Source organism: Protomyctophum bolini (genome assembly GCF_963924005.1).
Source record: "Protomyctophum bolini genome assembly, chromosome: 11".
In the NCBI taxonomy this organism is placed as follows: domain Eukaryota; kingdom Metazoa; phylum Chordata; class Actinopteri; order Myctophiformes; family Myctophidae; genus Protomyctophum; species Protomyctophum bolini.
Window position 1 is genome coordinate 9,174,253 of NC_137872.1, and position 14,468 is coordinate 9,188,720.

Here is a 14,468-nt window from a genome sequence, read left to right on the forward strand (position 1 = left end):
CCACCCACACACGCCAACACCAGCAATGCCACTCCCACAGCTAGAGCTGCTACCAAGTACCAACATCACCAATACCAAGTACCAACCTCATCAATACCACCACCACCAACATCACCAATACCACCACAACCATCATCACCAATACCACCACCACCACCACCACCACCACCACCACGAGTTGAACTGAATTTCTAGGGATTCACAACTGCAGCGCTGCTTAAAGCAAACCATAGTAGTAGTGGTGGTGGTATGTAGAGCACTAGTGGTGTTCAGTCACACAGCAGCAATGAGGCTGTGTTGTATACTGTATGTACAGCAGAGGCGTAATTTGCATAGGGTTGGTGGGTTATGTCAACACACAGGCCCCCCACTAGGTGGCCCCCTCCCGCCAGTGACTGGAGGACTGACCGGGAGGAAGAAGCACCCGTCATGTCAACATGCGTAAAACATAACAACAACAACAACACGCCACCAGCCTGGACATAATAAGGAATATACACAAGACTTTGGGGCAAAACTTAATATTTATACCCTGCTCGCTATACAACAAAAGTGTGTTCTTACATCCCCCATTTCAGCACTCGGTGAGTAATTGCTGATATGAAAGTTTTCTTTCACATTCTGCAGCACACGTGATACGGCTAATGAATGAGTTTGTAGATAAATATTTGGCCAAAGTATACGCGTATATCCGTGCCAGAGCCGTGCCAAATGGTCCAAACTATACCCGACAAACAGCCGGGTTTGGCTCTGAGAGCGTGCATGCATGCGAGGCGCCCCTTTCATCAGAAAACCCATGGCTGATGAAGCCTATTTTTGCCACTGATGTACAGTAGGCTGTGCTCCGCACGTTCCGCCTTGACGTGGTCAGGCCTGCCCTCTCAATCAGACCAGGCTCTTATGATAAGTGACAGCCATGAAATATGCACAGCCTGTCAACCCGTCTCCCCCCCCCCCGTCATCTCTCTTGTCCCCTTCTCAACAGCTTCTTCCTTTCGCCATCTCTAGTCTCGCTGACACTACCTTCTCGTGGTCTCCATGTTCCCTTTGGAGTTCTCTCTCCTTTCTCTTATATATATACGGCTTCACTCTCCGAGCATCTTCTCCTGTCCTCTCGTCCATTTTACGTTGCACCTCTCCTTTCTCTTCTCTTTTCCCTCTCTTTTCCCCTTCTCGATGCCTCCCTCCACATTACATTTCTCTTCCTTTTCTCATCTTCACTTTAGTTTTTTCTTTGTGGCTTCTTCCTTTTCTCCTTCTCTGTCCGGTCTCACCTTTCTCAATAAGAGCAAGAGAGAGCATCAGAGATAGAGAGAGAGCATCAGAGATAGAGAGAGAGTGATTTTAAGATGGCTTGAGGTAAAGGAAGTTTGAGAGAAGGAATACAATAGCATTAGCTTGAGGTAGAAAGGGCGAGGGGAGGGCGAGATTAAAACACACTGCCTTGTTTACTACAGCAAACAACCTTTACAATTGTTTAGAGTTTGAGATAGACATTATAGAGGTTGAGGTAGACAGAAACAATTTGATATAGAGATATAGTTTGTGGTAGACAGAGTTTGACATAGCCAGGTATGACAGTAGGTACAGTATAGGTACAGGTAAAACTGTTTGAGGTAGAGATAGTGAGATAGAGACACACAGAGTTTGAGATAGAGTTTGATAAGATAGGATTGAGAAAGTTTGACGTTTAGACAGAGATAGTTTGATGAAGACAGAGTTTGAGATACTGTGTCTGTGTCCCTCTTATGCCCATATATGGAGTTCTTTGTCAGGCATGCCCAAATATGGAGTCTATGCAGACGTCAGAACATCATAGTGATGTCATAACAGGCCAGCGATGGCGATCTATGGGTGATTAGGTGTAATCAATCTGCAAATTTGGGCCCTGTCCAGAGCCTCTAGAGCAGTGACCGTTGGGCACTGGCCTACTTGGAACGATGCAAGCTCCAGGCCAGCTCCATATGGACCCTGGGCAGGGGCCCTGTCCAGAGGCCTTTTGGGGCGGTTCTGGACAACCGTGGGTCCGACCGATTCGACACCGGGCACTGCACCCCGTGCGGTGGTGTGGAACGTGTGTGTCGAATTTGAAGTCGGTGGGGCGAACGGTTCTCGAGTTACGTGGATTACACACAGACAGACGTACAGACAGACGTACTGCACAGACTTGGTGCATTTATAGATAGATAGCTTGATGTGCACAACGTTTGCAGTAGACCAAGGGTTTGATATAGAGATTATAGAGATATAGATAAATTTGAGATAGTTTGAGAAATAGTAATAGTTTAAGAGTCATAGCACACGTAGCAAACACAGTACATCAAAACAAGTCCTCCCTACAACATATCTTTGAAATATTTTATTTCTTTTATACGCCGTTTGTTTTTATGGAAAATACTTTGGCACATGGAGAGCATTTTCTTTCGGATATATTTCATTATACATAGCATACAGGACGATAGCTCGGACCACACCATTTAAGCACTGATGTCTAATACATTATATGTTATGTAAATCCTAGGCATGAGCAGGCCAATTATTATTTATTTTTTCATGCACAAAGTAAGTTTTCTTCTCCCTCCGCTGGGAGGAATCGTAGAAACAAAACAAACTAAACAAAAACAAAAAAAATACATGAATCCTTGATCAACATCTCTCCTATATTTGTTACAATACTGACCACATTGTCATAAGACATAAGATATATTATATACGAATTCACATTTGAACCTTTGACACAGTTTTATAAATGTATGTTTTTGTACATGCATACGGTATGTAAAAGATATTGGTTGCTATAATACAGGAATTATATATTTTGTTCCAAAATGCAGGAACAGATATAGGACTGGAATACTGTATATTCCTGGACAAGGATGCAGCCTTACAATATGACCTCATAACATGAAATCCTGACACTTTCATTGGCTTTCACGCACATACAGTAATAGTACACAGTAGGGAACAGTAGTCTGGAATCACTTTTCAATGCACTCTTCTATCGACAGCTTGAGTTTTAGGTTTTGACATCATAAGACGAGTATACGACGCTTAGCCAATGACTTTCTTTCAACCCCATGCCAACTCTAGTCTGTCTATTCATTTCAAATTCAACATTATTGCCTATTATACCATGGCCTCAGAGAATGCTAAATTCTGATTGCACAGAGGACATGCAGCTAATCGGAAGGAAGTGGTCTCATAAAAATGGTACTGTATCAACAGTTATTTAAGCCTACATAGCTACAGCACACGCTATCCTTAAAAGTAACATGGATTTCGATATAACTAACATTTTGGTTGGAAATACTGTAACGCCAACAAAACGTTTCTATTGCAGTGTATTGCCTCAAAATAAGGAAGACCACTACTTATGATTAAATTGTTGGTAAGTGGCTGTGGCATACTGCTAGATAATCAAATACAAGCCCTGGAGTTATCTTAAAATATTACACTCTGCGGAGGCAAACCCTGAGGCCATTTTCCTTCGCATCGGGCAATATCTTCTGATTCATCTTTCATCTTTCATTAGCTGCTTATACTTCCAAAATCTGCGAAAAACTTTATCCTGAGGTGTAGATTATGTTTTATCTGTAGACGGTATCTATCATCCTGATAGCTCATCACTCACGAGTAGAATTCTTGCTTGCCATCTGTTTCAGGTCAAAGAACTCAGCACTGCCATAAAACCCAATTAGAACACAGTTATGTGCTCTGTCACTTCAACGAAACAACGAGTCACAGTAAAGGTCGGTGCCAAGTTTAACTGCTCTTACATCATAAAAACATGGATTTAACTTTGTTCTGTTGCAAACTATTGCAACAGTGTATCTCAGATACACTTTTGAACTGCAATGCAACTACTGTTTCAGATATGATATTATACAGTATGTTCAGGTGGCGGATGAACTCACTGGTGTGGGTTGTACCATCATCAAAGCTAGTTCAGCTGGCTAGGCCCATTTTATACCACTCCCAACGGGAGCAAACCTTTGCTCCCTGAGCCTTATGCTAATCCTAGCCATCTGTTTCGATGGGCAGTCCATATTTTCTGTGCCCAGTGGAAGACTCGCATCTCCAATTGTGTGTACACATTTCCCACAATTAAGGCAGATGATATTGGTGCCCCGCATGTAGAAAATGTTTCTGGTCTTAGTCTTAAATGATCTTACTTTGAAGCAAACATTGTAAAAAGCTAAAGTAAAATTCACCTTGCCTAAAGAGGCAACTGTTTATGAAACATCTGTGGAGGGGACCAACACTGTCTGTATAATGGTCCCGCTGATTTCTTTAGTACCGATTCTTTTTACAATCTAAACCGAGAGTTTAGATTGTATTGCAAAGAAACCACAAATAACTTCTTGTGAGTTAGCATTGATGTGTATAGCTGCAACTACAGTACACTAAACCAATAACAGACATCTTATAAGTTATATTACCACTTTAGCTAACTACTACAGTAAAAGTAGTAGCATCCTTGTTTCCATGGCTACTGCCAAAATGGCAAGACATTTCACCAACTGTTTTCTGTGGGACTGCACTTCAAAGACAAGGACCCTCTCTAATGTCTGACTCTGTGCCTTTTCTTGGTCCAGATTCTGTCCGACTGTCCCCACAAAATATTATTGCTAGCTGGGGGAAACATCAATAAAACAAAAACAAGTACATCTTCCTGCATTGCAGTGCCTGACGTTGACTCATCAACACCCTTAAGGCCAGCCCCAAAAGACAACCGACAACACTGACTTTAGAATGGATCTGACATCTGAATAATGTCTCCTTCTTTGGCCTCTACGAAGGAGGGAGGTAGGGATGGGATGCTATGAAAATGACATGTTACGATTATTGTGGCAAAAATAATTGCGACTAACGGTATTACCGGGATAATCAAAATATGCTTAAGATTTAAGTTGCAACTTTTGTTAACAGAATCCCTATTCTGGGCGGGAACTTTTGCCAGCGATAGCCACTCTACGAGCTCACAACGTGCCTTGTGAGCTGCTATTTTTGGCTAATGGATTTGCGAGTGAAATAAGAGCGTTCTTTACAGGTCCATTTTAGTATAGAGGTACTACTAAGTGGAACTGAATTTGCAGCTCAATAAAAGCTAATTAGTCCCAGTGTATGACAGAGGACAATGTTGCGATAAATGTACTGTACATTTCCACGATACTATTATTGTGAGCGGTATTTATTTTATTTTTACGATAAACGACAATAATGATTATCGTCCCATCCCTACAAGAAGGTGTCTATTGGTTTGGAGTTTGGATAAGACAGAGTCTGCCTGCTTGGGTTGGGATATTAAGGAATCAATCAATACACAAATTAAGCTAACACACAAAGCCATGCAGGCAAGGCGCTAGGAAGACAGGCATGTACGTTCACGCGCGCACACATTCACACACGCACGCGCGCACACACACACACACACACACACACACACACACACACACACACACACGCGCGCGCGCACACATGCCGTCACGCACTCTGTAAACGGATTCCTATTTCAAGGTAGTCATGCTTTTTTGTTTTTACACTAAGAAACTAACTACTATTCTCTCTCCTTGTTTAAACACTAAAATATAGGATACAGTATCTCTGAATAGTACAATATTACGCAGTTAATGTCTGACCAAAGGACTGCATTTCCCAGCAGCATCTTAGTAGCTTGTGTCCAAGACTGCTCTGCATTGACACAGGAACAGAAGATAAAAATGTGATTTCCAGATGTTTGTGGCACAGGTCATACTTTTCTAAATAGGGAAAAAATCCCCAACAACAAAATGTCTACCATAATGTGATACCAAACGTACCAAAAATGTTTACCGTAAATCGGTGTCAGGTCGGCAGTGAAAGTGAGGCAGGTGCTTTTGGGAAATGAAGTCCAGGATTATTCAAACTCATGCAGGGGTATTTCAAACATTCCAGGTTTAGCTAGTGTATAGTTATGATCCAGCAGACATAATATTCTGATAGAACGGGGGAAACAAAACACAGCAGAGATTAAGCTAAACTAAAAACACCTTTCACAAAAAGAGATATAAGAAGGGGAACGCTGGAGTGTATATGTTACACGGTACACTAAGTTTGTCTCTGTGTACATTCATTAAACTGATGTTAGTCATGTGTTGATCTGTGTGTGTGTGTGTGTGTGTGTGTGTGTGTGTGTGTGTGTGTGTATGCATGAACCTCCTACAGTAGGAAATGTTGTAAAAGCATGGATGTACTGTATTCTTAAGATGCTAATTATGTCCATGTGTATGTAGTTAAAATCTGGCATGCACAAATGAGAATTGTATGTGTGGGTAGGGCTGATACTGTACGTGTAGGTGTATTTACGTACTGTAATTCTAAGTCTGTGCATGCAGATGTGTGTCTTTAGATATGTATTGATAGAACCCAAGAGAAGTGTGTGTGTGTGTGTGTGTGTGTGTGTGTGTGTGTGTGTGTGTGTGTGTGTGTGTTGCGTGCATGTGTAAACATCTCCGTGTGTAATTCTATATGATTACGCTTGTTTATGTGAGCGCATTATGTTCAGCATGTGTGGGTGCGTGCACGTTTAGCATAATGCTAAACGTGTTTCTTCACATGCGTGAGTGTGTGCGTGTCAGCTCAGGCCTGCTCTGTGGCGACAGAGGCATCAGTGCAGGCTCCAGGGAACTCTGGGTTGATAAAGGAGAAGCCCTGGAAATCATCCTGGTCCAGGTTCTGAATGAACTCCTCGTCGACAGGGGTCAGTACTGGAGGGTGGCGAGTGAAAAAGCGGTCAAAGTTCTCTGCCTCCCGGCCACACTGTCGTAGAGGAGGAGGAGGAGGAGGAGGAGGGAGGAGGGGAGAGGATGGGAGGGGGCGGGAGGAGTGGGAGGAAGAAGGGACGGGTGGATGGATGAATGGGAGGGAGGGAGGGAGGGAGAGAGTGAGAGGAAAACAAAAAAAAGGAGATGGAGGGGTTGAACTCGGGTGTGAGGCGACAAGTAATGCAAGCATGGTTTCAAACATGTGAACAACGGTATATGCAGAGAGGGTGTACTTTGCTTTGAGTTTGTCCTGGTAAAAGGACGTTCAAAGTGAATGCAGTGATGATGCCACCGATGACGGATCTAAGATTATCAGGCGCCTCAAGACCTCTGGGTTTTGTGCGCTTGTCGTTGTTCAAATGTTTGAAGCAAATTCAAGTGTACATCAATACAAAAACAGGGGAAAGGAAGGTTGCCTCAAATGACGTCCTGTGGCTCTGTGGCAGGGCACTATACTGTACACCACGCCAGGCACTACTGTACACCACGCCAGGCAGCATGCAGGTTGCTAGACTAATGCTAATGCAGCTGACAGCAGTGCTGCTGCGGCTGAAGGAGGCTCAATCTGTTCATTTTCATGGTGTGTTTGTCAGGTCTATTGCACAGTGCCATTTTGTCTACTGATTTCTGTTTTGATGTTATTGTTGTTGTATTAACCCATTCTGACCTGAGATCAGATTCATACGAGGTTTCCACTGGACACACACTGGTCTGATTAACCCATTCTGACCTGAGATCAGATTCTTCGATTTTTCAAAAATAGCAGACCTACAAGCTCGTAGCGCGCCACTCGGTGGCGCGCTATGAGCTTGTAGATCTGCTATTTTTCAATAGCTAAAGCATAACATGATGCCAACACCAAAATGGGTTCCCGTTCAGAATGGGTTAACTACTATTAAACATGTTCCACAGGAAGATAAATGGCTCTCTGAGACACAGAGTTAGAAAGACAGAAATGGTGCCTTCCTACAGTGAGATAAGGTTGGGAAAAGATGAAGCATTCTTTTAAGTCTCTAATCTTGCACTTGTACTGTATGTCGCTCAGGATAAGAGCATCTGTTAATGCCTAAATTGTTATTGTAAATTGTAAGACACAGATGTCAGCCGAATTTAAATCAAATGAAACCATTATAATTTTTTCCTCACCATTTGGAGCCCACGCACCCCTGAGACCACGTGTCAGGCTTCATGTTCAATTTGAAAATTGTATATTTTCCCAACAGTAAGCCTCGCAGAGGCTTTGGGCCAGACATTTATTTAATAACGTCTTCATTTTGCGTTAATTTCCATTGACGTGCCTGCATTGAGGTTTAATTAAGACAAAAAGGACTTTGTTATTCTCTGCTGGCATCACTCAGAGGGACAGACTCAAGACTCATTAAGTCTGAAAAACTCGTCGAACCAAATAAAACCCAGGCAGGCTGTTTACGGTTTGGGGCAATATAGGAGATGATATACAACTCAACAGGCCCGGCTTCGACTGCACTTCCAGATGAATTAGAAATATGCCAGATAATGGGTGGGGTTTCCTCCCCATAGGACAATACAATACAAGTGCCAGAAAGTTGAGACATTCACAGTAAAGTATCTGAACTGATATAGAATACTTTATGAACTTAACTGAACCCACGGTGTGTGAATGATCCTAATAAGGATAAGTCCCACCCAACTGGAAATCAATATCGTTTTAACCCATCTTGAGCGGGAACCCCTTTTGGTGTTAGCATTATGTTATGCTTTAGCTATTGAAGAATAGCAGATCTACAAGCTCATAGCGCCCCACCGAGTGGCATGCTACAAGCTTGTAGGTCTGCTATTTTTGAAAAATCGAAGAACGACTGACATAGAAACATAGCTTTTTCAGAAAACTGTCAGGATTTAGAAGACAATTTTAGAATCTGATCTCAGGTCAAAATGGGTTAAACACTAGGTCATAAATCAGAATAGGACAGAGCCCTCTTTCTGACTCTTGCAGTCTGAAACGAGTTTAGTAATCCTGCACTCGACATTGTCAGTGTGTTCCCGTTGAGTCAAACCGCATGGATATGATTATTATTATGGCGGAGTCGCCTACGGTTATAAGCAGAGCACTGCACACGGGAGGTACAGGATTCAATTTGAGACAGAGCCCTGGAGCATGCATACAAACATAAACACTCAATAATACTATGACAACACAGAGACACAAGTAAAGATGCATGGATGGAAGGATGGATGGAAGGATGGATGGAAGGATGGATGAATGGATGGATGAATGCACGGACGGACGGACGGACGGACGGACGGACGGACGGATGGATGGACGGACGGATGGATGGGGTAGAGTGGAAATTTGAGCGTAGGATGGATGGTTGGATGGATGGACGGATACATGGATGACTGAATGGACAAACAGATAGAAGACCTGTGTGGTGCCAGTTCAATATGGAGGCGGGCATATCATACCAACGACCAACCCGGAACAAAAAAACTAAGACCAGCAAACCGAATCAACCAACCAATCAACCAATCAACCAATCAAATATACAAACATAATTTCTAGTGTATTCCAGCATGACAGCATAAACAGAAGAATGTTTTCTATTTATCAAGGACACATGTTTTACAAACTGTAGCTTCAATGCTCAAATTAATAGAGAGAGAGAGAGAGAGAGAGAGAGAGAGATAAAGGTGAAAGGACAAAGGAGAAGAGATTAATAACAAGTAAGAAAGAGAGACCAGAGAAGAGGGTGACAAAGAGAAATGGGAGGAGAAGAAGAGAGAAGAAAGAGAGAGAGGAGGAGAGATCAGACAACATATGTTAGTCGACACATCAGAGGAGATGAGAAACCACAGTGGAATGTTAAACAGCCCGATTACAATGTGCGCACACATACACACACACACACACACACACACACACACACACACACACACACACACACGTGCGAGTGCGCACACGTCACACACACAGTACAGAAGATGGGTGACAAATTAAAGAAAAAAACCTGCGAAAAATGTGTGGAGGAATAGAAGCAATGCCTCTTCAATTCCATACAGCTGGACTGCATGATACATTTAAATAGATGCAGTGCCATATTTCTTGTTTGTGTCTTTCTTGTCTTGTTTATAGAAATACAGCTGTTCAACATTAAAATCTATAATTTTTGGAAGAAAGAAAATTGGGATTTGTATAACAGTAATACCTTTATTACTCATTATTAAGGAGGAATTGGGCCTGTGCGATTCTAACTTTAAGCAACTAGCCTATCAGCCTCAGTGGCATACCTGTATATAGAAGTGCTGATCAGGCTCCGTTCTCCTCAATTTTTGATCAAGATGGCAAGAGGAAAAGATCTAAGTGACTACGGAAGAGGCTTTCTTTTTGGGGTATAGAGGCAGTATCTTCAGTAACCGCTCAACTGGCCAGTGCGTCAAACAGTGACTAAAGTGACATTTGCATTTCGATCTAGATGATGGGAAAGGTATCGGTGAATATAGGTTTGGAAATTGATGCGAATGCATTAGTGCGATATCGTAATGTCAATTAAGATATTGTCAAATGTCAATCAATGCAGGACGCGATCAGGCTTTCAGGAAGAACAGTCTGTCGACGCCTAGCGAGAAGGCTGCTTCAGGAAGAACAGTCTGTCGACGCCTAGCGAGAAGGCTGCTTCAGGAAGAACAGTCTGTCCACGCCTAGCGAGAAGGCTGCTTCAGGAAGAACAGTCTGTCCACGCCTAGCGAGAAGGCTGCTTCAGGAAGAACAGTCTGTCCACGCCTAGCGAGAAGGCTGCTTCCGTGCGAGCTCCGCAACATCGTGTCGTTATTTTTTTGCCTTTTTTTCTTCTTTGTGGTAAAAGCGCTCAAACTTTATTCTTTCCTGCCTTGATCTCCCTACCCCTTCGCTCTGTTCTTCCCTTTATTTGTTTTCTTGGAAAATAACTATGCACTAAAAACTAATTTCACCCACTTTTTAACTTAACTTTTAACTGTGATGAAAACCTAGGACCCCCTCTAAAATGAGATAAACCTAGGACCCCCCTCTAAAACGAGATAAACCTAGGACCCCCTCTAAAACGAGATAAACCTAGGACCCCCTCTAAAACGAGATAAACCTAGGACCCCCTCTAAAACGAGATAAACCTAGGACCCCCTCTAAAACGAGATAAACCTAGGACCCCCTCTAAAACGAGATAAACCTAGGACCCCCTCTAAAACGAGATAAACCTAGGACCCCCTCTAAAACGAGATAAACATAGGACCCCCTCTAAAACGAGATAAACCTAGGACCCCCTCTAAAACGAGATAAACCTAGGACCCCCTCTAAAACGAGATAAACCTAGGACCCCCTCTAAAACGAGATGATGCATCTCAAGGGTCTATCGTTTATTCATGTGACAATAAATCGGATTCAGATTCAGACCTACACGGAGAGGGATGTCATGGTAGGGTTTCAGTGCATGTAATGTTTTCTCAGTACAAAGACCAAAGCACATTTGAGAGTTAAAAGCTAAAAGACACTGGACTACAGAGATGTGTGGAAAAGCAATGGTCAGATGAGTCATGCATCACCATTATTTTCCAAAAGGCGGTGACCGATGCAAAGCTACAGGCTACCATTCAACTGAGCCAGTTCACATGCTGACAGATGCAAAGCTACAGGCTACCATTCAACTGAGCCATGCAGCGACACCAAGATGCAAAGATACAGCTGTCTAATGCTGCGTTCACATTCTGGCAGATACAAAGCTGCAGGCTACCATTCAACTGAGCCATGCAGCGACACCAAGATGCAAAGATACAGCTGACGTTTGTAGCTGCTACAACAGATGCAAAAAAAGAGAGCTGGTTTCAGCGAGGGTTTGGGATCCTTTAGGATTTTAACGATGCTGGTTCCGTAGCGACTCCCTCTTAACGCTCCCGTTCCTTAATGGTTCCCTCTTAACGCTCCCGTTCCTTAACGACTCCCTCTTAACGCTCCCGTTCCTTAACGACTCCCTCTTAACGCTCCCGTTCCTTAACGACTCCCTCTTAACGCTCCCGTTCCTTAACGACTCCCTCTTAACGCTCCCGTTCCTTAACGGTTCCCTCTTAACGCTCCCGTTCCTTAACGGCTCCCTCTTAACGCTCCCGTTCCTTAACGGTTCCCTCTTAACGCTCCCGTTCCTTAACGACTCCCTCTTAACGCTCCCGTTCCTTAACGACTCCCTCTTAACGCTCCCGTTCCTTAACGACTCCCTCTTAACGCTCCCGTTCCTTAACGACTCCCTCTTAACGCTCCCGTTCCTTAACGGTTCCCTCTTAACGCTCCCGTTCCTTAACGACTCCCTCTTAACGCTCCCGTTCCTTAACGACTCCCTCTTAACGCTCCCGTTCCTTAACGGTTCCCTCTCAACGCTCCCGTTCCTTAACGACTCCCTCTTAACGCTCCCGTTCCTTAACGACTCCCTCTTAACGCTCCCGTTCCTTAACGACTCCCTCTTAACGCTCCCGTTCCTTAACGGTTCCCTCTTAACGCTCACGTTCCTTAACGACTCCCTCTTAACGCTCCCGTTCCTTAACGACTCCCTCTTAACGCTCCCGTTCCTTAACGACTCCCTCTTAACGCTCCCGTTCCTTAACGACTCCCTCTTAACGCTCCCGTTCCTTAATGGTTCCCTCTTAACGCTCCCGTTCCTTAACGGTTCCCTCTTAACGCTCCCGTTCCTTAACGACTCCCTCTTAACGCTCCCGTTCCTTAACGACTCCCTCTTAACGCTCCCGTTCCTTAACGACTCCCTCTTAACGCTCCCGTTCCTTAACGACTCCCTCTTAACGCTCCCGTTCCTTAACGACTCCCTCTTAACGCTCCCGTTCCTTAACGGCTCCCTCTTAACGCTCCCGTTCCTTAACGACTCCCTCTTAACGCTCCCGTTCCTTAACGACTCCCTCTTAACGCTCCCGTTCCTTAACGACTCCCTCTTAACGCTCCCGTTCCTTAACGACTCCCTCTTAACGCTCCCGTTCCTTAACGACTCCCTCTTAACGCTCCCGTTCCTTAACGACTCCCTCTTAACGCTCCCGTTCCTTAACGGTTCCCTCTTAACGCTCCCGTTCCTTAACGGTTCCCTCTTAACGCTCCCGTTCCTTAACGGTTCCTATACACTCTCACAGTACGTTTTAACAGCAGGCGAGCATCGGCCGACACATCGTCCAATCGCCCGTCATCGCCCAAAAATATGTATTATTTGTATATTTTCGGGCGACGTTGCCCCGCCCACTCTTCGACTATCGCCCGTTCGCCTGCTATCGCCGGTAGTCGCCGGGTCCCACAGACAAATAATGCACTTCCGCCCGCTGTCAAAACGTACTGTCAGAGTTACAGATGGGGGTTCCAAATGGACCCTTACAGGTCTGTAACTCTGAGAGTTTACAAATGGTTCCATTTGAACCACCGCACCGATATGATAATTGTATACCAGACGTGAAGTCCACATACCACTCGGACCGTGTGATGAAACCCGTTCCGGAAACGGTTCCAAAATGTGATGGAACCGATTCTGGTTCCTTGTTGTTGTTGGATCCAGTTCCCGCGGTTACGCACACGCGTCGCACACACATGGCATGTAAAATGACATGCACACACACTCATACAGTACACACCGCTTCTCAACAATACTATGTCAACTAACTGTGAAGTGTGAATGTTACACCAGCAGTCACACCACTACTACTCTTTGATCTTTTGAGAGAGGCGCACACACACACGCCACACACCCCCCCCCCCCCCAAGCAGGCCATATGACAGCTGCATACAATTCTCAGAAGGAGTCTTTAACACGAGAGCGGCCTAAGGCTGAGTGTGGGGGGGCGTGTGCGTGCGTGATAGAGTGTGCATACAGTAGAGCATGCATTTCTGGATGAATGTGTGCTTGTCTTGCTTGAGCATGCACGCTGGCAGTCACGTCCATGTGTGTGTGTGTGTGTGTGTGTAGTACATCTGTCAGATGATGAGCACACTCTGTAAAGTGTAAACCAACAATTCTTGGGGCGTGAGTGCATGTGTGTGGGCGTGTCCGCACATATCCACCTGACCGCTGCCATTAGGATCACAGTCACCACGGCCGCACAAACGGGGTGGAGCACTAGTATAGCAACACCATCAGCCTTTATCTGGAGTCTAGACACACACACACACACACACACACACACACACACACATGCATCAGATCGACCCCTCTCTCACTCCCACTCCCCAACCCATCTTTTCCTCTGTCACAGCACACGGTCCCAGACAGAGGGGCCGTGACCCAGACTCCCAGACAACATCTGGCCAGTATGAGTAAAAGATAGAAAGGGTGGGTGGAGAAGACAAGAAAGGGTGAGGTAGAAATAGGCCACCGATTTTCCAGTTTCAGCGATCCATCCATCCATCCATCCACATCACAGATTCAGCTTTATCTGTGTCATGGCGTGTCATGGCAAAATCTCATCTAATCACATTTGTGCCAGTTTGAATCAAGATGACAGACAGTTGGCTAACTTCTTTCTTTTTTTATATATTTTTTATCCCACGATTTTGTAACCCATTTTTCAACCCTGTGTCAATCATCTAATGTGATCCTGGGCTCTACACACCCTCCACCAACCTAGTCCCCATATATGGGGGACAAGGGCTTCATTATAATTATCATCGTCACCTCA

The 14,468-nt window shown here is 44.5% G+C and overlaps 1 protein-coding gene across 1 annotated transcript in view; it reads right to left on the minus strand.

Moving 5' to 3' along the window:
- Nucleotides 1-2,344: 2,344 nt before the first annotated feature.
- The window catches only part of prkcbb (protein kinase C, beta b), a 101,463-nt gene continuing 89,339 nt past the window's right edge, over nucleotides 2,345-14,468 (minus strand). Inside the window, exon 17 of the mRNA XM_080776780.1 lies at nucleotides 2,345-6,798. Within this exon, the coding sequence (XP_080632906.1) occupies nucleotides 6,619-6,798 (180 nt within the window). The 3' untranslated portion in view covers nucleotides 2,345-6,618. The remainder of the gene's footprint in view (nucleotides 6,799-14,468) is intronic.